The 20659-nt window shown below is 38.8% G+C and overlaps 3 protein-coding genes across 6 annotated transcripts; 1 reads left to right on the top strand and 2 right to left on the bottom strand.

Moving 5' to 3' along the window:
- On the bottom strand, nt 1-7945 carry LOC124396774 (interferon-induced protein 44-like). Of its 3 annotated transcripts, none has more exons than XM_046866065.1 (10): nt 6035-7945; nt 5203-5283; nt 4026-4061; nt 3217-3237; nt 2752-2785; nt 2305-2500; nt 1644-1793; nt 801-972; nt 581-681; nt 1-422 (listed from the first exon to the last, which is right to left on the bottom strand). In XM_046866065.1, the coding sequence occupies exons 2-10, from the start codon at nt 5219-5221 to the stop codon at nt 261-263; spliced, it is 891 nt and encodes a 296-aa protein (XP_046722021.1). In that variant the 5' UTR covers nt 5222-5283; nt 6035-7945; the 3' UTR covers nt 1-260. The 3 variants fall into 3 exon arrangements, with proteins under 3 accessions (XP_046722021.1, XP_046722020.1, XP_046722022.1); XM_046866064.1 differs by having other exon boundaries at nt 5203-5257; XM_046866066.1 differs by lacking the exon at nt 6035-7945 and having other exon boundaries at nt 5203-6014.
- Nucleotides 7946-8135: 190 nt separating this feature from the next.
- On the top strand, nt 8136-16709 carry ints10 (integrator complex subunit 10). 2 transcript variants are annotated; one of them, XM_046866062.1, is made up of 18 exons: nt 8136-8406; nt 8918-8985; nt 9171-9274; nt 9359-9498; nt 9655-9736; nt 10419-10559; nt 11065-11236; nt 11397-11566; nt 11707-11846; nt 11995-12142; nt 12251-12333; nt 12638-12790; nt 12902-13010; nt 13748-13827; nt 13941-14106; nt 14301-14394; nt 15456-15524; nt 16059-16709. In XM_046866062.1, the coding sequence occupies exons 1-18, from the start codon at nt 8278-8280 to the stop codon at nt 16213-16215; spliced, it is 2205 nt and encodes a 734-aa protein (XP_046722018.1). In that variant the 5' UTR covers nt 8136-8277; the 3' UTR covers nt 16216-16709. The 2 variants fall into 2 exon arrangements, with proteins under 2 accessions (XP_046722018.1, XP_046722019.1); XM_046866063.1 differs by lacking the exon at nt 15456-15524.
- A 283-nt stretch (nt 16710-16992) lies between these two features.
- On the bottom strand, nt 16993-20459 carry tlr1 (toll-like receptor 1). Its single transcript, XM_046866061.1, has 2 exons — nt 20370-20459; nt 16993-19635 (listed from the first exon to the last, which is right to left on the bottom strand). The coding sequence occupies exon 2, from the start codon at nt 19618-19620 to the stop codon at nt 17206-17208; it is 2415 nt and encodes an 804-aa protein (XP_046722017.1). The 5' UTR covers nt 19621-19635; nt 20370-20459; the 3' UTR covers nt 16993-17205.
- Between the last annotated feature and the right edge of the window lie 200 nt (nt 20460-20659).

The following is a 20659-nucleotide window of genomic DNA, read 5'->3' as shown; positions in this document are numbered from 1 at the left end:
ATTTTTTTTTTTTTTTGATTATGTCTCTCACAGTGGACATGCACCTACAATGACAATTTCAGACCCCTCCATGATTTCTAAGTGGGAGAACTTGCAAAATAGCAGGGTGTTCAATATTATACTATTACATGGTCGAATAGTACATATTTATGTCTTTTAAATGCCTCTTCTCTGATTTATTACTTATACAGTAGATTTTTTTTGACTGATTTATCAGAATCAACACTTTAAAGGAGTACTTTTTTTATATTAGGAAGAGTTTAGAGCTCTTCGGTGAAATCATTGGCAAAATGTATGATTTGTTTCAGTGCAGACAGGAGGAGGACATCAATGTCATCGTTTGTTTCTGTCTCCTCATGGTAGTTCTTTACAGGAAAGATGCAGGTCATAGGAATTGACAGGGTGTCACTGCATACCGCCATCTGCACGTAAAGAAAAAAAAGGTAAAAATTCAGCCCTAACCACCCATTAATCATTTTAATACCAGCTAACAGAAAGAAGTGACAGTCACATTATATGCATTCATTTACTTCTGGTTCCTTGTGGTACACTTTCAGAAATAATATTCTGAATGACTGACCTTCTCCCTTATTTTCTTGCTTTTGTAGACGTTTTGCAGATCCTTCTTGACCAGAGGACAAACTTGATCAATTGTGGTCATGATAACAACCTGAGGGATTCCTGAAATAAAAAAAAAGTTATTAAGAGTTTTATATAAGATCTGTTGTCCAATAACTTTGTTTGATGGACAGATGACAATAAAACGACAATTGTGCAGTTTTCTTTACAGATTTACTTACCAATCTCAGTAGCTTCTTTAAAGACTTGCTTTAGCTTGCTAATGACCTCATTGGACATTTGAGAAATGCTGTTCCCTGACACAACACAGATCAGGCAGTGTGTCTTCTCTTCCAATGAGGGTTTGCTAATGTAGCCTATATCCTGAGATGTCAAACATCTGAGAGGATTAAACTGTAAACAGAGCATAAGTTAAATACTATGGTCATTATTGATGAATTTTAGCATTATGCAGTGATATCTGTACTGTTTTAGAGATAATAAGATATACATATTTTGTAATTCATTGAGTATATTTATATATAGATATAATCTAGTTTTTTTTAGTGTATACAGTTAAATCCTTAAAATCTAACATTCAGTATTTTTGGTATGGATCCAATTGGACATAGTCGCTATAACACTGCCTTACTATCTATATATGTTGTACAACTAAAGTTTTGTTATGCAGTTTACTAAGAAAGAGAATAGGAGCGATTTTACACAAAATCGCTGTTTACACAAAATAGCTGCTAAACATCCAGGGTTTACATGTATAGTATTTATCATTACATGGACAAATCATTTGCACTATTACACATGTACTGTACAGGTCAATGCTGCAACTTCACTATGTTTCCCATCTCACTGCCATGTGTTGTTTTGCATCAAATCTGCATCACATTGTGCACTTTATGTGGTGTGTTAATCAGTTTTGTGTTAATATTTAATTTAGTCTTTTATGTAGCACCTTGGTCATGGGAAAATGTTTTGTTTTACTATATATGGATTGAATAACAACAAAAGCCTACTTGATGATCACTTTAGAACATTTGAATATATTTAAATATATATTGTGTTTTTACCTTATAGCATTCTGGCAAGTTGCCATGTAATGCGTTATTCAAATCACCCGGATGAGCTCCATGTTCCTGGCCGTCTTCCAGGCCCATAGTGTCAGTGAATATAAATGATAAAGTTCCACCGGTTCCATTTTTGATTTTGTAATTTTTGTACTACAGTGAAAAACACATGAAACATGTAGAAATCATCAGGTTGTTTTTTTTTACTATTTACAAATCTGGAAAACTTATAGATGCATGTTTTATAGTGTAGTAAATGTTTTATTTACTACTTTAAGTGAATAATACAATAAAATAGTATTTGAATCATTTTGATGAAATTTATTAGTACAAACTCTGTTTTAATATGTTACTCCGAACTTTGGAGCCAATCAGATAACTTGGTCCGGTTCCAAATGAAAAGTCACGAACTGCAGAGGTCGCAAGTGTCAAGGTCACGAGTATGGAGGTTCTACTGTATATACCTCACCATTTACTGCACTCTCTGGTTGTTGTCAGTTTACATTCATGCTCAAGTAAAGGTTTTTTGTACTTTTCATGTGCTTAGTGATTCATTTATTTCTTTTCATTTTGTTAGTTTTTCTTTTTTTTGACTTAAAAATTTGCACTTCAAGTCAAATCTGCATATACATGATATAATGATAATATAATAGATGATACTCACTACTGTGGTGCAGCTGGTGTTAGTTGTTGTCGACATGATTGCTATGTTCGTAACTCTGTTTTGAAATGCGCTATTCACGGAATTCACAAAGCTGGATTTTCCACCCCCAATGGGTCCGGCCATCAGAAATCTGAGTTGTTTGACTTCGGGATTGCAGAGTGCAAACTCTTTTAGCTCTTCCACTATCTCACTTTTTCTGTTGTAGAAATAAATTTACATGATAATAAATGGAAAATAAAATAGGCTTGTGACTTGATGATAAGAGCAATAACAATCGGGGTCGTGCCAAATTTATCCAGCACAATTAGCAAGAAAATACTACACTCACAATGCAACATTTAACTTCCTGATCCAGTAATATTTAACTACATCATTTTTGTTTCAAAAAATGTGTATGTATTTAACCCCTGATTTGAATTGCAATCGAATGCATGAATGTATGCTTACATCCAATTTATGTTTCTCCACGGTTGGTCAAACACTATGAAAAATAGAAATGAATGAGTAATGGAGTAGATATTATATAATAAAATAGTCCTATTTGTGAACAGAAACAAGTTTAAAAGCAAAAACATCATGTGTAAAGATTAACACAATCACCAGCTCTATAAAACAGTTCTTATGAAATAAATGAACTTAAATTATTTGATATATATAAATAAATGAATGTTAATGTATTCATTACGGTTTTAATTACATACATTGATTGTAATTCAATCAAATTACAAACTGAATCTGTGATTAACTAAATATATTTCAAAATGTAAAACTAATTTTAATGCTTTTGAATGTAACATGTCCCAACATCCACTTTCATTTTAATATATACGCTACTTATAGGACAGTGACTCCCCCCACATTTATGAATTTAATGTTTGAGTCAAGTGGGAATGAACAGAGGAGAAAACTTACTGACACCATCTGCTTGGTCGTCTAAACAAAATTGATTAATGAAAGAAAAAATTTAAATCATTAATAAATAATGATAATACTATTAATAATAAAGTTTCATTTATATAGCAGCTTTCCTGAGCTCAAGGAAACTACAATCAAGAACAATACATAACAATCAAAATGACAATATAGACATGTACATTAGCCCAGACCAAAACAAAAGCCAATGCAGTTGCATGTAGCAGTTATATTAAATTCTGAAAAAAAATTATATAGTATCTGAAAGAATAAATGGGTTTTCAGTTGAAAATGAATTTAATAAATAAGAGGTGTTTTCCTCAGTGCAAGGGTGAGCAAGTTCCATAGTCCAAGTCTTTTTTTATTTGAAAGATGTACCGACGGCCAAATGTAAAATATATTGAATTTATTAATGTGAAATTCAAATGTATGCTAACTTAACCCATCAAAAATGTATCTAGCTAACATATAGCTGTTTCAGTTGCCACTTTTGGGCACCAGAAAGGCCGACTTTCTCCTCAAATAAATTAAGAATAAGACATCCAATACAAGTTTGTGTCTTCAACTTTGCGTTAACAGTTCGGGGAAGAGCTACATATTGCTGTAAATGGCAGATGTCCCAATACTTTTTGTCCACATAGTGTATGTTTTACTTAGATAACATTAGACTAGTACATAAAATCTTATAATAATTAGGGAAAATTTGGGCCAGAAACATATGCAATAAAGCCCTAAAATTCATTTTTAGGATTAAGATTCTTATGAACTCGTTTCTATTTTTCTATCTTAAAGTCTTCTGAAATTCTTACCTTTAGAATTGGGTTTGTCCTGTGGAAATTTCTGAACTAAAAGAAAGAATCCATGTTACAGTTTGAGAAAATTTCCGTACATTGAAGAAGCATGTAACTGAATATATACATTGTCTTTCAAAGTTTGTAATCATCTAGTCCATAATGGGTTTTGAGACAACTTCATGCTCCTTTTGTTTCTATGAAATAAACTAGGTAAGAGGAAAAAAAACATGGGTTGGAGACTTATTCAGGGTGAAGGGAACCAACATGGCTACCATTCTATATCTTTATGGATACCATGTACCATGCAATTCTGTCTGGACTGCGACTAATTGAGACCAACTTTACCATACAACAAGACAAACACCCGAAGCATACGTCCATGCTCTGAAAAGTGTTAATTATCATAGAATGACCTGCCCAGTCACCACACCTAAATCCTATTAAACTGCTCTGGGATGAACTGGATCACAAGTTTAGAAAGAACAACACATTTGGCAAGTTTTACAAGATGCATGGCAAAGAATTTCAGCTGGATGTTTTGAGAAACTATTCAGTTGCTAAGATTGTGTAAATTTACACTATGGACTATTTTACAATTAAAATAAAGTGAAACATCTGTACATTTCTATATTTGCTGGGTCAAAGTAAATCTGCATACCATTACATTACCTAGTTTGTTCTGTAGAAACAAAAGGAACATGCATGGCTGCCTCAAAAACCATAAAAGACTAGGTGTTTCCACATTTTTTTTATTTTCATTATATATGTATATATATTTTAGAGTATATAAATGGAATGGACTGTAGGCCAGGTGTGGAGTTTGTCAAACATCGAGATTTTCCTGATTTTTGGGTATAACCTTTGACTGTTTTTTTGGTTTTACTCCACTCATTGTGAATTATATCATGAAAACAACTCTTGGGAATACTAACTTTTCTGTATTTAAATGTGAAAAGATGATTTAACAATAGTCAACATATTATAACCCAGTTTATAAGGACTCGTTGTTTCTGCATACTCTATGTAACAATAACAAATGTAGGTTTCGAGGCAAAAAACATCAGGATAGAACACTACACACAACTTTTCTCACACATGAAAAGAATGATCCTGACATAGACTTTCAGCCACCTTAGAAAATTCCACTAACTCAACAGGAAACTGGACCATAACAAAAATAATTAAAACTCACAGGATTTCCAGAAGGCCATCTTGCTTTCAGTTGGCTGTCTCTGAATCTGCAGAATCTAAAATTTTTCACTAATTACCAAAGCTGGAAAAAAATTGGTGTTACGAGATACGATACACAATCGGCATAACTTTTGGGGGTAAGGGGGTAATTTTGAGGGGGCAACTTGGATAAGTTGTGCTACATTTCAAAAAATGCAAACAATTCATTTTGTACTAAGGGTTGAAACAGAGATAATGATTGTTGAGAGAGCTCTTGATGATGACTTAAAGAAATGAGGCTACACCAGAGACAGTAAAGGTTTAGGACCTTGTTCAAAGGTCTAGCAATATAAGTTAGAACTCATGAATGTTTGTTCAATTCCCCTAAGCACTGAACTAAATACCTTTATATATAAGAGCACAGGTGGATATAAATCTAATGTAATAGAATATGAATGCAATCCAGTTTTAAAGATTTTTTTAATAGAAACTTTGATATCTAATGCAATTAAAATCACCACATTATCCAACTTAAGTCTGTCTTGTGACTTTCCTGGGTGTGACCGTGCAAATAAACACTTGATTGTTCTATGATTATTTTATGTTGCCGTTTGGTTTTAATCCTAACCAAACCTATATATGTTATAAAGCAATAACAAGCATGTACGCTTAAAAAGAAAAAAAACTAAAAAGCGCCAAATACTTCAATAAACAAGTTCAAATAAAATGGTTGTATTTGCAGTTCATGATTCATATCAATTTAATGAGATACTGTACCACGGGAAATCCGGCTTTTATTCTGGTTTCCGACGCTTTTTCGAGGACAGTTAAAATATAAAACACGTAAAACATACCTTTAAACAAAGATGTCACTTTGCCTGCTGGAGTCCTTCTTGATTTAGATTCTATTCACCTGTATGCACAGTTATGTGTATGTGAAAAAAACAAAAGTGAAACTATTCTTGTCACAAAAAACTTGATGAAACTTGTTAAAGCTCAGATAATAATATGATAAAGACTCGGGTGGATGGGTAACTTTTTTTAGTGCTTTGTGTTGTTGTTTTGGTTTGTTTTTTCATTGCTCAACACACATTTTGCATAGATACCGCCCAAAAATAAACCAAGTCTCAGGTGAGAATCATCACAAGCTCACAGATGATGCTTTGTCTTTGTCTAAAGTTTTAGTGTTTAGAACAAAAGAAAGAGAAAAATCATGAGAATGCAGATGCAGGCCCCCACATAGAAACTTTTTTTTATCTAGACAGTATCTAGCACTCTCTTTTCATGAAAACACAAACAGCTCCATTGCCCAAGTGAAAGCCTGGATAATTGCACATTTCTTTGGCTCTGCTGTAAGGCCTCACCTATTAAAATTTACAGGAACGATCTGATGTAAATGCCACTGGCCAGCAAGGTGCATCAAGAAAGGAATACTCTGAGACTCTACTCTGTTCTAGTATCTATAGATCTAAAGACCTACTTCTTTCTGAAGTACTTTAAAAACATTGCCCTTTTTTAACTATATTTTCTCTCAACATTAAACTAATGGTGTTTTTCTTCCAGGTTCAAATAAACCAGATTTAGAGCAGATTTATTTAATTCCTAAAATGGTCTGCTGAATTTTGGAAATGTAAATGGGTAACAAATTGGTGAATTAAAAGAGAAGTAGAAAAATGTATTTTTTCTTGGGATATGAGTCCAGAGACTGGATATTGGGTTCGCATCCAATTTGTACACCGCATGTACTGCAAAACTCATGAACTTTGGGGACCTTCAAACATTGTGCAAAATTATATAAGAACTTCAGTTTAGGAGAAAAAAAAGTCTTATTTATGAAATTAGAAAAAAAAACTCTGCTGTGCTCAACTTATAGAATGCAGTACAGGTTCATATGCTATCTTTTCTTTAAGCGGGCAAATATGGTGAATTTTGATTTATTGACATTATTTAGAAATCGAGCATCCTCTCCAAGTCTAGAGGTGCATGCTGGAGAAAGCACACCACTTTGTGGCAGTTACAGCAAGGAAATGCTCCCATGCATGCCATTGGAATGATGCTTTTCAAGTTCTTCTGCTCCTACGTTAGCCATTGTTGTTGACCGATTAACATGTCCCATTCACGTGAACACGAATACTCTGTGTATTTACAAAATGACTTAAAAAACAACATCGAAAGATTCTGCGATTGTCCATACGGATCATGAATCAATTGCGATCCGTTGCACCTCTAATAAATAAGTGAGGTACATAAACACTTGTCTTAGGCTTGGGCTGGCGGACTTTGAGTGTCCAGCACAGAGCCCTGACCTCCTCGACCCCACTGAACACCTTTGGGATAAACTGGAATCTCCAGACCTCCTTATACAACACCAATGCCTGATACTTATGGCTGAATAATCAGAAATCCACATGGCCATGTTCCAAAATCTAGTAGAAATCCTTCCTGGAAGAGTGGATCTCAGTATACGAGTTGTCTTCATCTTCGGGAAGAGGAAGACATCCATAGGAGCCAAATCTGGCGAGGAGGGTGGGTGAGGAAGTGAGATCACGTGGATCGTCGCCGACAATCATTATACGCAAGTTGCTGAAAGGTTTCGACATTTTCGGGGGTGGAGCTCAGTGAAGTTCTTCCTGATCTCTCGCCGTTTCCGGTGATGTTCTTCCTCTTGTCAAACATCTCTGTGCCAGATTTACCCAGTTTCACACAGACTTTCACGTTTGCTTTTGTTATAACTTGCTGTCTGAAGAAATTGCAGACGTGGTAACACGCTTGGTCAGAATAGCACCGGTTAGTTGTAAAACTTAATATTTTTATTTTGGACATAGGCACAAATCAGCAGATCATTTTGTTTTTTGTTTTTTTTACATTTATTTAAAATTGTACTGATGGCGTGCGTTAATCTTTAGTTGCATTGAGACCGACTCTTATTCTATCACATCCTCGTGCCCCAGAAGTGAAACCAGCGTTAACGCGCATGCGCAGTAGACTCTGCCGCTATCCGGTCTGCTCCATTCTACGGTGTGTTTTGGGTGTTTGTAAATAAAGGGTCTCGAGTATCCTCGGTTGCACGCGCAGCCCTGGAGCTGAAGCAGGGACCATGTCCGCGCAGGGCGACTGCGATTTCCTGGTGAAACGCGCGCGCGAGCTCGTGCCCGTCGACCCGTGGGCTGCCAAAGCCTGGCTCATCACCGCGCGCACGCTCTATCCGGCCGACTTTAACATACAGGTGCGGACTGCAAACACACACACACACACACACACACACGCATTTCAAACGTGCACTTAATCGAATCTTCACTTCATTAATGGCTTTCCTGCTGCAGATCGGTATAACCCAGCATGCTTTGTTGAGAACATGCATGACTTCCGGGACACACACACACACAATAAGCCTTGTGCATGGACGTCAGTGTCCATGCTGCCCTGAGAATGGTCCAAAATCACTGATGATGATGATGATGTCACTCCATGTACCTAATAAACTGGCCACCTAGTCTGAACGCCATACATTGACTGGTTTAATCTGATTGGTCAGAAGCTCATACAGTAATGCTGATTGTAATTCCTAGAGTTTGTTCCTTCTAAGTTCCCTAATAAACAAACCAAAAACTTCACGAGGAAGAACAATTGAGAGACTCAAAAGGGAACCCCGTCCTCATCTGGGTGGCATGCAATTAGATTTTTTTCAAGCTGCGTTGCAAAACTCCATTATTTTCTTTTCTTCCTGTCTTTTGCAGTATGAGATGTATATGATCGAGCGCAATGCTGAGAGGACCTCGTCGGCCGGCAGACTCCTCTACGACATGTGAGTGTCGAAGAAATAAAAAAAAATAAATAAATAAAACAGTAATGTCTCCGGTACCCTAATAATAAAAATGCTGAGCTGCCAATGCTTAACACCAATTGTGTCTATATTAAACTTCCACTAATCGTACATTTCAACGTCACACTTCGTTTGGACTCCAGCGGTTTGATTTTTGCCTTTTCCAGATTCATCAATTTCCCCGAGCAGCCAGTGGTGTGGCGCGAGATCAGCGTAATCACCGCAGCGTTGAGGAACGACACCCAAGACAAGCATGCTCAGTTTCTCAAAAGTGTGTTAGTGTGTATACATGTGTAGGGGGGGTGTGGACCATGTCCGACACTGCTAACCGAAAGATTTTGTGCACTCTGTGTAGGTGTGTTTGAGACCCTGCCAGGCCCTGTGCAGTGTCAGATGCTTCTAAAGGCTACGGAACAGTGTTTCAACACGCTGGAGAAAGCCGAGATGCACCTGCTGCTGCTGAAGAGATTCCCAGAGTCTGTGGTACAGCACGGGGTGAGCGAAACACACATCCATTCCAGTCAGTGTGATACGGTTTTAATGTTTACTTAGAAGAACTGCTCTTATTGCTTTTATTCCCACTGTGGAATGGGGACTAAATGCGGATTGGGAATGTTCAGAAAGCATCCACAAACTTCTCCTTGGCTTTAGGTGAGTTTGGGAGAGTCCCTGCTGGAGGCGGAGAACATGCAGGACTTGGACACGCCTGTCAACTGTTACAGGAAACTGTTTGGTACGTCATTTCGTTCCATCTACAAGAACCGGTGTTCTAGATTGGGGACGTGGGAGCGCATTGGTTAAGATGTTGACTTTAGAGGAGAAGGTTGTGAGTTCAAATTCCAGTACAACTATTTGACTTTTTTACATTTTTACGGCATTTGGCAAACGCGCTTTTCCAGTGCGACTTAAACTTATCCCCTCCATACAACTGGGCAGCTATGGGGTTAAGGGGCTTACTAAGGGGCACAGGAGTGGCAGGTTGGGGTGGCTGGGATTTGACCTTCATGGCATTCGAATCCAAAGTCCAACGCCTTAACCAGTGCTCGAATTGAGTCAAGTCTTATGGGGGTCACCAGTTGTTGTGTATTTCATATATTTTTTACCAAAATAATCTTGGGGGGGTCCCGGATCTCCCTAGCAGTCATTAGTTCAACTTGTGCCAAATGTCATTATTTCGAATAATCCTGTTTGCACTCCAGTGTTTGTCCTCTGCACATAAATTTCATTGTACATAGTAAAATATTATTATATTTTAGTGCAATTTATTCCTATTGTTTATTCTTACATTGTCTTATTGCTGCTGGTCTCTGAGGGCTGCCAAACTATTTTCATCGCATCACTACAATGACAATAAAGTCTCTACGTTTCGATTTTTGTATTAGTTTATCGATAACGATATCGGTTTCCCCATGCAGTATGCGACGTCCTGCCGCTGATCATCAATAACGTGGAGATGCGGCTTCCTGCCAGTCTCCTGCACAAGTACATGCACAAAGCGGCCGAGTTTTACATCGGATATGTGACACGGGGTCCCGGCGCAGATTCGCAGCTACAGGGTTGGTAACAGTTCCACGCTTACAGAATAATATACAGGACTGCACTCTAAACTATATGAACAAAAGAATTGGGACACCTGAGGTTTTCCCGCCAGATGTTTTTCATTTCCATACCATTACCACAACGTCGGAGGCAAATTGTTCGGGATGCCTCTGGATCGGAATTAGGAAACCCCATCCTCTGTCCATTAAGGTCTGCATTGGGGATGAATTGGAACACTGACCCCACCCCAGGCACCTTTGTGGCTGAATGAATCTCCGCAAACTCTACCGGAACGTCTTACCAGAAGAGTGGCGATTATTAAGAGCGAATATCGAACAAGATGCTCAAAAAGCACACAGTCGGGTGTCCACAAACTTTTGTCCGTATAGTGTAGATGCACACACTGCTTTCTACAATTTTTATATTCAATTCTAAAGTCGTTATTTTCATTTGGTTGGGGTTTTTTTTGTTAAACAATGACTGGGTTTTTCTATTTTCTTTGGACTGTCAAATTTTAATTAGGACCTCAGGAAGGGGGCGGGCTAAAGTCTCCTGGAAAGGGGCGGGGCCAGCGCGGGGTGATTGACGGCTTATCGGAGAAGTCGTCGTTGGTGGCGGAGCCGTGGGAGAGGCTGCTGGAGATTGTCGGGTCGGTGGGGCTGAGGTGTGAGTGGCAGGGAGAGAAGGTCACCAGGTAAGTGTGTGTGTGTGTGTGTGTGTGTGTGTGTGTGTGTGTGTGTGTGTGTGTGTGTGGTTGCAACTTGTAGAAAAAAATCAATAGACCATCTATCCATCCCCATCGACTAATCTTTGTGTGTGTGTGTGTGTGTGTGTGTGTGTGTGTGTGTGTGCAGGACATACTCAGAGCTACTGCAGCGGGTGAGGGAGTTGTGCCGATATTTGCCCGGTCTGGAGGGCGAGACTTTCTCTCGCTGCTGCGCCCAAATCGTCACCTGTTCCACACTAGTGCTCTTCCGTAGTGCACACTTTTACATCTCCACAGTGCAGCCCTCTCTCTTTCAAGGTGTGTGTGTGTGTGTGTGTGTGTGTGTGTGTGTGTGTGTGTTAGGTTAAAGCAATGATTCAAAGAGTTGTATGAAATGGCTATAAAATGTAATTTTTTAGATTGTAGATAAGATTGTATTGTGTGTGTGTGTGTGTCAGGTCATAATTCTCTGGGCTCGTCTCCATGGGTTCTGGTGGAGGATCTCTCGAGCGTGTTTAACAACATCGAGCCAGAGAGGCCGAGCGGAAAACACGCGCACAAAAAACGCAAGCTTGCAGACGGGCGTGAGAAAACCATGGTGAGAATCACGGAGACTTGAAAGAGAGACCATGAGACAAATGGAGGCATGAGGGCTACCATTATAACGGGAAACGTGAAAATGTATCCAGGTATCACTATTAGATCTCTAAGATGAGCAAGTTCTTTTTGTATATACTTGTGTGTAGAGTTCTGATGACGAGGACATTCTGGGACGAGGAAGACACGTTTTGGTGAATCAGACCGAAATGCCGGCATGGGCCGAGACTTTAGAGCATTTCAGAACGGCCAGGGAGAGCTGGGACCTCCTGCATTCGCACGAGACCTTGGAATCGGGTACAGCGTGCGTTTTTACGCATACGCATGCGATTGATCCTTTTGTGTACGCCCTCTACTGGTGAACTCCTGTATATCAGAAGAAATTGATTTATTTATTTTTTGCAGACTTCAACAAAATCTGCGCAGCATGGAAGACCGAAAGCTGGCTTTGGTTCCGGATATTTCTCACCGATATGATCATATATCAGGTAGGAGCTAAGGGTTATCGGATTGCTGGATGAGTACCAAGCTGAGCTAGTGCACTTCATTAAAGGGGTGGAAGCATTTAAGTTTTGACCCCACTACCTTATACACGAAGGAAGAAGAATAGTGTTATGGATTTGAACTAGAATCTGGCAAATATATTCATTTATTTATTTATTTTTGGAATACCATAAACTCCCATGTCTCTTTTTTTCATTACATCTATATTACAACTATACAGTAATACAAGATGTCATTATACCATATTTGTTATATGTATTTTTTTATTTAATTGTGTGTGTGTTTCAGGGTCATTACAGGAAAGCCCTGTCAAGCCTGGTGCAATTGTCGTCTCTTCAGCCCCAACAGAACCAGAGCACACACACATCAACCTCAAGCCTGGAGACACACAGAGCCTTGATCCAGCAAGCGTCCTGTCACTATGCACTCGGGGAGTACCGGGTAATACACACACACACACACACACACACACACACACACACATTTATCATGATTGTCATATGTCATTTCCAGGCTTGATTTTGTGTGCGTGGGTTGTGTTCTATTCCCCAGCTGGCCTGTGAGAAGCTCTTGGAGGTTGTAGGTGGTCTCATGCCTCAAAACCAGGAGGCAACCAAGTCCAGCGAGGAGCAGAACCGAGGAAGGAACAAAGTTAAGAAAAGTGCGTCCATTCCTGAGTTCTGAACAAAAAGAGTTAATCTTTCACGGGTTCAGCACCCGGAATCTTAATGTATTTTTTTTTTTTTCAAACTTATTTTTATGTTATATTTAAATAGGCCTGGCAGTATGGATGCAAGAAAAGTTATGCATATTCAGATTCACTTTATGCATAATGTTGACTACTGCCTCTTATTTTGCATTGTTTACAGTATATGGACAAAAAAATGTTGGGACACCTGACTGTTCCTCAAAAAGTTACCACAAAATAGGAGGTGCACAATTTGTATAGGATGTGGTAGCCTCACAATTTGCCTTCAGTTGAACTAGAAGAACCAAACCTGTTCCAGCATGACAATACCTCTGTGCACAAAGCCAGCTCCATGAAGATCTGCTTTACATGGGTTGGAGTGGAAGATCTCCTGCTATAAAGATCTGACCTCAACCCCATTGAACAAATTAATTGGAACGTTGACTGCACCCCAGGCCTCCTCACCTCACCTTGATCAGTACCTGACTTTATTAACACAAATCTCCACACAATCTAGTGGAATGTTATATTAACATCAAATAGAGACTAAATGTGAAATGGAATGTCTATAAAACATGTGTAAATCTTATGGTGGGGTGTCCAAAAACTTTTGATCCTATATAAAAACGTATAGGGTCTAAATGTGCCATTTCGGGATTAAATGCTCACAACGGGTACTTAAGTCAACTCGAATGGTTTTCTGTTTGTAGGCAACGACTTGAGGCTCATCCCCTGCACTAGCAAAGACATTCTGCCCTTCTGCCTGCAACTGATGCTGGCCTGCTTCAAAGTAAACCCTCACATCCACCATTATTCACTCACTATTTTCCTACCACTTCTTTACAGGATTAGAAATGATGGAGGAATGAATACCGGTTAAATCTCCTCTCTGTCCATTTTTAGTTGCGAGCGTTTGCCGACAGCAGCAGAGATGACCTGTCTTTAGGTCATGTGATCGTTCTGTTGCAGTACGATTGGCCCCAGGGAGAGACTCTGTTTCTGAAGGCAGTGGACAAAATTTGCGACCAGGGAAGTTTTCAGTACGAGAACTTCTTTAACTACGTCACCAGTATCCTTCACCGTGACCTTATTGTATAAAAAAACAAGAAATGTTGATTGCAAAAATCGAATGTAGTTAGAAAGCTAGACTAGTTAGCTGTTAGTAGCTAGACCTGGTAAGGACATTGGAAGAACTTGACAATATGTTAAACTGTGTTGGATTAGTGCTGGTTCTCTTGTTGGCTCCCTTGACTACCAACCCAGATATCGACATGTTGGAAGAATTCGCATACCTCCGGACGACAGAGGGTGGGCGGGTCCAACTGGAGTTATTGCCCAATCAGGGGATGCTCATTAAGTAAGTTTATTCATCTTCTTTAAAATATAACGTAATAGCAAGCAACTAATGAAGAAGCTGTTGTTTTTCATTTCGTTTGGACGAAGCCTCTTTTGGTTGGCTCCTAAATTACGGGCACCCTGCCTGAAAACGAGCAAAAATCTCTATATTATACGGAATAACAAAAGTCTTGTATTCTCATCGTGAACAATTTGACATGTATGTTGGAATAGTTTCTTGAATGTAGAAGCATCTTTAAGAATTGAATTATGTACGAATTTCACCATATAAATAATTAATTTCTATAATAAAAAAAAAAGTCATTCTCTTTTTTGGGATCTAACAATCCAGTTGCGCACATTCGATTTTGCGTAAGCTTTGTGAAGGGTGCCAATAATTTTGGATTTGAATCTAACGCATCTAATGGGGAGAATAAATAATCTGACATTGTTTCCCACTTTTTTTTTTTTTCCTTACCCTACCTTACCGAGCTGGCTTAGCTTCTAGCAACCTCTAATATGCACTGTGTGGTGGCTGATTTTGCTTCAAATGACCTTTGACCTATACACACGGCGTGCATTCAAGACCAAAAACCATGTAGGAACAACACGGTTCAGGGTATAGAAGAAATATCATGAAAGATACAGAGTTTTTCATCGTTATATGTAATAGGAGGCGGCATTAGTTTGTCATTCCAGGGGTCCTACATACTATTTTATGTCGATGTTAGCTGGCTAGTTGTTTATGTTTAGCTAGCTGTCGTGAGCTCCTCTTCTAAAGCTAGTTATATCTGAAATATTCATAGCATTGTTGTGACGCTAGCTAACAAAGTAATATTATTAATATAATAGCTATTACAAAAGTTTTCCAACTGTTTCAATGGAAAAAAAAAATTTGCTAGCTCATCGGCTTGATCGCTAATATGTCTGCTAGTTAGCATGGTAGCTAGCAAACGGTTTTGTTACCATGCCACTTTGGAGCCACAGTTTATATTTGTCAGAGATAATCAGGGGTAACATTCACCGGTCTTGAATGCAACCCTGTTTTTGGGCTGTTGATGAATTGGTGTTTGATGTCCATAGGAACCCCAACCCCGCCCTGGGGGTGGAGTTAAATACCCTGCTGCTTCCTGGGGCTCAGAAGGCTGACAGGTACCCCACCCTCGTCATTAAACCTTGCCCATTCCCAAACTCCCAGCCTGCTCATACGCCGCAACACGTCGCTGTATTTCCCGTTTTTATTTTTGTTTGTTTGTTTTTTAATTCACAGGATTTTCATTTCACAATTTTTTTTTGTTTCGATCCATGGCATTCTGTTGCAGTTTGTTCATTTTTGTTGGTGGTGGTGTTGAATGAATTCAGTGTGTTTTATGCATCTGTGTATTTTACAATTGATGTGTTGAGCCTGTCACAAATTATCTGCTGTGTGTGTGTGTTGATAACTAAAGATTACACAATTGTGTGTGTGTGTGTGTGTGTGTGTGTGTGAGAGATAGAGAGAGAGGATATGGGTGTGCCTTTACATGTGACTTGAGCTGTTTCAGGTCATGACCTGATGAATCACATGATCTCAGTCAAGGTTTAAAAACAGTTCTCCATTGTAAACGTTTATAACATCTGATTGCAGGCAAAGTACAAACTCCACCCTTGCCTACTTTTTGTTTTTGTCTGTTTTTTTCCCTCCAGACATCACACTGTGACTCGCGGCATTACCAAGGGTGTGAAAGAAGATTTCCGGCTGGCCATGGAGCGCCAGGTGTCACGCTGCGGAGAAAACCTTCTCGCCGTTCTACATCGGTTTTGCATTAATGAGAAAATCATCCTCATTCAGTCTTTACCCTGAGTCGGGACAATGGAAAATATCCCCCTAAATAACTTCCATAGCAATGTTTAGAATTAACACGAGATGTATTTTGGAGGAAAGTTCTAGATTGTCCATCTCTACCTATAGAGAGTGAAGCGAAAGTGCTTTCACCTGTCCGGTTCTCCTCATCGATAAACTGTCAGCTTCATCTTTAATGTCCACTCGTCACCACGTAGATCGCTAACTAACCAAGCAAAGTCTCCGCCGTCACTCGGCTCAACGGAGGGATTGCACTCTGGAACATTTGCCATCTCCACTACATCTACATTGGATTCCTTTGACTTCTGCACTTCCTTGAATTTGCAAAGTTTGTGCGAAAAAAAAAAAGCCGATTGTTTAATATTGACTTTTGTAACCTTCCTGAAATGTAATATTGACTTTTGTAACCTTCATTTGTTACCTCCCTGAAAGGTTTATAGTTGCCTATTTTGGATAAGTACACACACATTAAAACAGGAGTGTTTTACTTTTAACAGGTTCGTTTAACCTGCCGATTGTCTGTTAAAGCTCTTTGCTCTATTGCGAAACCTCTGGCTAATTGGTTGCACTGGTTGCATCCTTTCCTATGAAGAACCCCTCAGAACTCTTAAGGTTTTCATGTCTACGTACTTACCTTGGCAGGTGACTGCATCACTTGGTCATTTCAGTCGTTGGTTATCTGATAGACTAGAAAATGTTATTTGATTTACGATGGAAATCACAGCATCGGTTTGTTCATTTTATATGACGTACAACTTAAATAATCTTGCATTCAGATGTATTGTATAAATGCCTTTAATTTGAAACAAGGAACAACTTTTTGAACTGTTATTCTTATATAATTGTTGTACACCATGAACTTTTAATTAAATACAAATCTTGGCAAAAACCTGTTTTGTACTGAACCAGTGAACAGTACAGTTATTGACTTTGTTTGGGTCCTTTTGGGTCTAAATGAGCGGTTTATCCATCCAGTTCCATTTCTCCTTTCTATTCTCCTTCAGCAGAATCTGGTAGATCAGCTTGAAGGGCCACTCGCAGGTTCGCCCAAAACAGTCTCTGCTTAGCTTTGTCTTGGGGCCACTCTAAGTAAGTGCGTCTAGCCATTAGTTTCTTTAAATTCGGATAATCTGAGGAGATAAGATATGTTGGCAATGGCTCTAGCAGAATAAGGATGATCTTGTCCTTACCTTGTTCTATCTGCTTGTGGCTTGCTAAATACAGCTCATAGTTACACCACACGTTCTTCACAAAGTGAGGGGACAGCACAAAGATGCAGTATTTACATTGTTCTATGCAATGTTGGATGTTTTCATGGATAAAAGTTCCTGGGGTTGTGTCTCTGTCTTGGAGACACAGTCTCAATCTATTTTGGGTCGTAGGGTCCTCACCTTCAAGTTTGGGCACGAGTTGTTCTATAACCCAGTTGGCATTTCTTTGGCTATAGGAGATAAAAGCATGGAAGCGTATTCCTTCAAGATCTTCTGCTTGTTGTTGGGATCTTCTGGCACGGTGCTGAGTCCATTTCCAAATCATGCCCATATACCAAAGAACATCGAGTTTTTTGACTACAATTTTTAGAGCAATGATCAAGCTTATGACCGGGACCAAAATGGTTACTGCCAGTAGTCTAGCATTGCAGGTGACCTCGGGTAGGCGGAGCTTTTGAAGCACTGCTTTTCTCCAGTGTTCTGGGTAACTACATTGATATCCATCTGGCCAATGGGCCATTGCGATCCTTTGTTTGTTCCAAGAACTTGAGCCACCCAGTGTACCCTTGTCATCAATAAGTTTAGTGAATTCTCTCAAAGGACAGGTACAGATGTAGGGATTCAAACTGATATCTATCAAGTTTAAGTGTGAACAGTTTTTGAGAGAATCTGTAGATGGTGCGTGGATGAAGTTCCCACGTAGTACAAGTTGTTGCAAATTTGGATACCCCAAGCAGTCTGGGAGGTCAAGCAGACGATTCGTTGTGAGATCAAGAACTTTGAGAGAGTCCAAACGAGAAATATTTGCTGGAATCGCACTGATGTGGTTGTTCTGGAGGTTGAGATTAATAAGTGTGTTTGGCAAGCACTTAAACACAATCTGTTCAAACTCATTAAAAGATAAATCCAAATGGGTGATTTTCGAGGGCCAAGTGCATTCACCTTGAGTTTCCTCATAAGTCAGCGAATTCTGGCTGAAGTCCACACATCTTAACGAACTCATTTTTTTAATTCTTAAAGCCAGTGGCATCAACTTTCTAAGATTATTTCTTTTCAAGACCAATATTTCTAGATTGATCAATGTATTACATTCCCCAAAGCGACTTTTGAAGACATTTTCAGTTAGGACACAGTCTGATAAATCAAGCACCTGTATCACACTAACAAGCTTTGGGCAGGTCATATGGACTATTGGTGTCTGTACAAAAGTTAGATTTCTTGCAGGTATACTGATAATGAAGTCATATAGACTCTGTTGATCAAACAGGAACACAGTCACTGATGCCTGTCTAATACTAAAGGAATCTAAATGGTAGCCTTGGATCACAGAGTAATGTCCCATCATATCATGAAGGGTAAGATTAGACAGAGTAAAATGGTGAATGGATGACATTAAGGCCCTGTTTGTGAGGGTTGTTATGATCTTCCAGGTAGTCCACATGGAGGACAGATGTAATTTATCCGTTTGAATCCGTACTTGGTGTGTCATAAGTATTCCGAGGAAGTCTTCCGGATTGTATAACCCCTTCAGCTCTACTTCTATAAATGATGACAGGGTATCAACAATTATCGGCAGATCAAAAGCATTATTGGGCATTTGCACAACAACTTTCTCTGCCTTTGCACCCGCGAGACTTCCATTTTCATACCCCATCAAATTTTCAGCATGAATGAAAAGAGTTTGGAGATGGAGGTTAGAGATATTTGCAAAGTTGTTGTCCTGAATAATACTGGCACTCAAACCAAGCCATTTCAGTTTTATGAGTGAGTGAAACTCACTCCCGAGTGCCATAACTACGAACAAGTTGGAAGACAAGTCCAAGTACTGTAGGTTTTGCGCTTGCACCAGGTATTGTTGGTGGGACAAATTTGTTAGGCTGTTGTGGGACAGATCCAGTGTTGTGAGAAGAGGAGTGCAGATAAATGTTTCTGGGTGTATATCTTCCACAATGTTCCAGGACAAGTTGAGAAAAAAGAGCCTGGGTGTTGTATGGAAGTCATATTTCTTTAAGGTCCCAATTCGATTCTGAGCGAGATCTAGGTATTGAATCGACAGGGAGAGATTAGGGGGAACAGCAGAAAGATTCCTGGAAGAGTAGTCAAAAATGAATGTATCCATGTCCAATGAAAAGAAATATGGCAAAAACATGAGGACTACCACCACTGGCAACCGGGGGAGCCCTTGAGCCATCATTGGTTCAAGTATTATCTGTCAAAAGACAAGGAGAATATTTTAATTATAGATAGATGACTTAGCAACACTTTGCCCTTGTTTGTTTGCCAATTGCATTTTATTGCTTTTTAAGGTGCACAAGTTGCTATTAGGACATGGATTTTTTTTTTTTTTGTGGATGGAGCTACCATCTTTTAAATAACTTAACATGACCCTTTTCTTTTTTATATAATGGCATTCTTCTATATTTGCATTTAGATTCTGGAACAGGACAGTAAAGCTGATAAAAAGCTTTATCTGAGTGCTTCGGGAATGAATTCCAGTGTTTCAAAGTAAATTACTGCGTGTTTAATGCTCTTTTTCACAATATCTTGCTAAAACTTTGGCCATTTTGATGCTATTACATTTGCAACACATTTACAAAAATAAAAATGTATAGTGTTAGCAAGAATTCAGGTATTACAGAGGACTATCTAACCCATCTGGTTTCAGTACTGTTTTTCTGTTCCCTTAAAGGAAAACGCTTCTTAAAGCACATTAAACGAACATTTTAACATTATAAGGGTGTGTCTGTCATACAGTCTCAAAACAGGTAGAAATTTAGAGAAACATCTCAACTACTCATTTGGCTTAGTTATATATTGTTAAGTGTCAAGTGTATGGTGTTCATTTTCTTTAAGCATTATTAAATAATAAGCATTATTTTGTTTTTGTCAAATTTGTCAATTTATAGAGTATAAGCATTCTTTTTTTAGTGTCTAGTTACTTACCAAGAAGAATTGCCGAGTGTGTTATCAGAAATGCCGATGGTGATGGTGATGGTGATGGGGACTACCACTAGTGCATCTTATAAGATTTTAGTAAAGCATTCTGAGTCAAATAATGCAGTTTTACTTCTGCTTTTTTTTTTTTTTTTTTTTTACGTTTCTTCCTGCCCAACACAGTTGTTTGCATGAAAGACGAAAGCAGAGCTGAGATTTGGGGATATTAACGACCATTATTACCATTTCCTTATATTAACTAACACACATTTTGGTTTACAGAGATTTACATAGATATT

Source organism: Silurus meridionalis, chromosome 14 (genome assembly GCF_014805685.1).
Source record: "Silurus meridionalis isolate SWU-2019-XX chromosome 14, ASM1480568v1, whole genome shotgun sequence".
NCBI classification, from domain to species: domain Eukaryota; kingdom Metazoa; phylum Chordata; class Actinopteri; order Siluriformes; family Siluridae; genus Silurus; species Silurus meridionalis.
The sequence above is the reverse complement of the archived record's forward strand: the minus strand, read 5'-3'. Positions and strand labels throughout refer to the sequence as shown.

Coding starts and splice junctions, on each gene's coding strand:
- ints10 (XM_046866062.1), top strand. CDS start 8,278: ATGTCCGCGCAGGGCGACTGCGATTTCCTGGTGAAACGCGCGCGCGAG. Junction 9,737..10,418: donor CTGTTACAGGAAACTGTTTG/GTACGTCATTTC, acceptor TTCCCCATGCAG/TATGCGACGTCCTGCCGCTG. Junction 11,237..11,396: donor CAGGGAGAGAAGGTCACCAG/GTAAGTGTGTGT, acceptor GTGTGTGTGCAG/GACATACTCAGAGCTACTGC.
- tlr1 (XM_046866061.1), bottom strand. CDS start 19,620: ATGATGGCTCAAGGGCTCCCCCGGTTGCCAGTGGTGGTAGTCCTCATG.
- LOC124396774 (XM_046866065.1), bottom strand. Junction 3,238..4,025: donor GGACAAACCCAATTCTAAAG/GTAAGAATTTCA, acceptor AATTTTGTTTAG/ACGACCAAGCAGATGGTGTC. Junction 423..580: donor GCAAGAAAATAAGGGAGAAG/GTCAGTCATTCA, acceptor CTTTACGTGCAG/ATGGCGGTATGCAGTGACAC.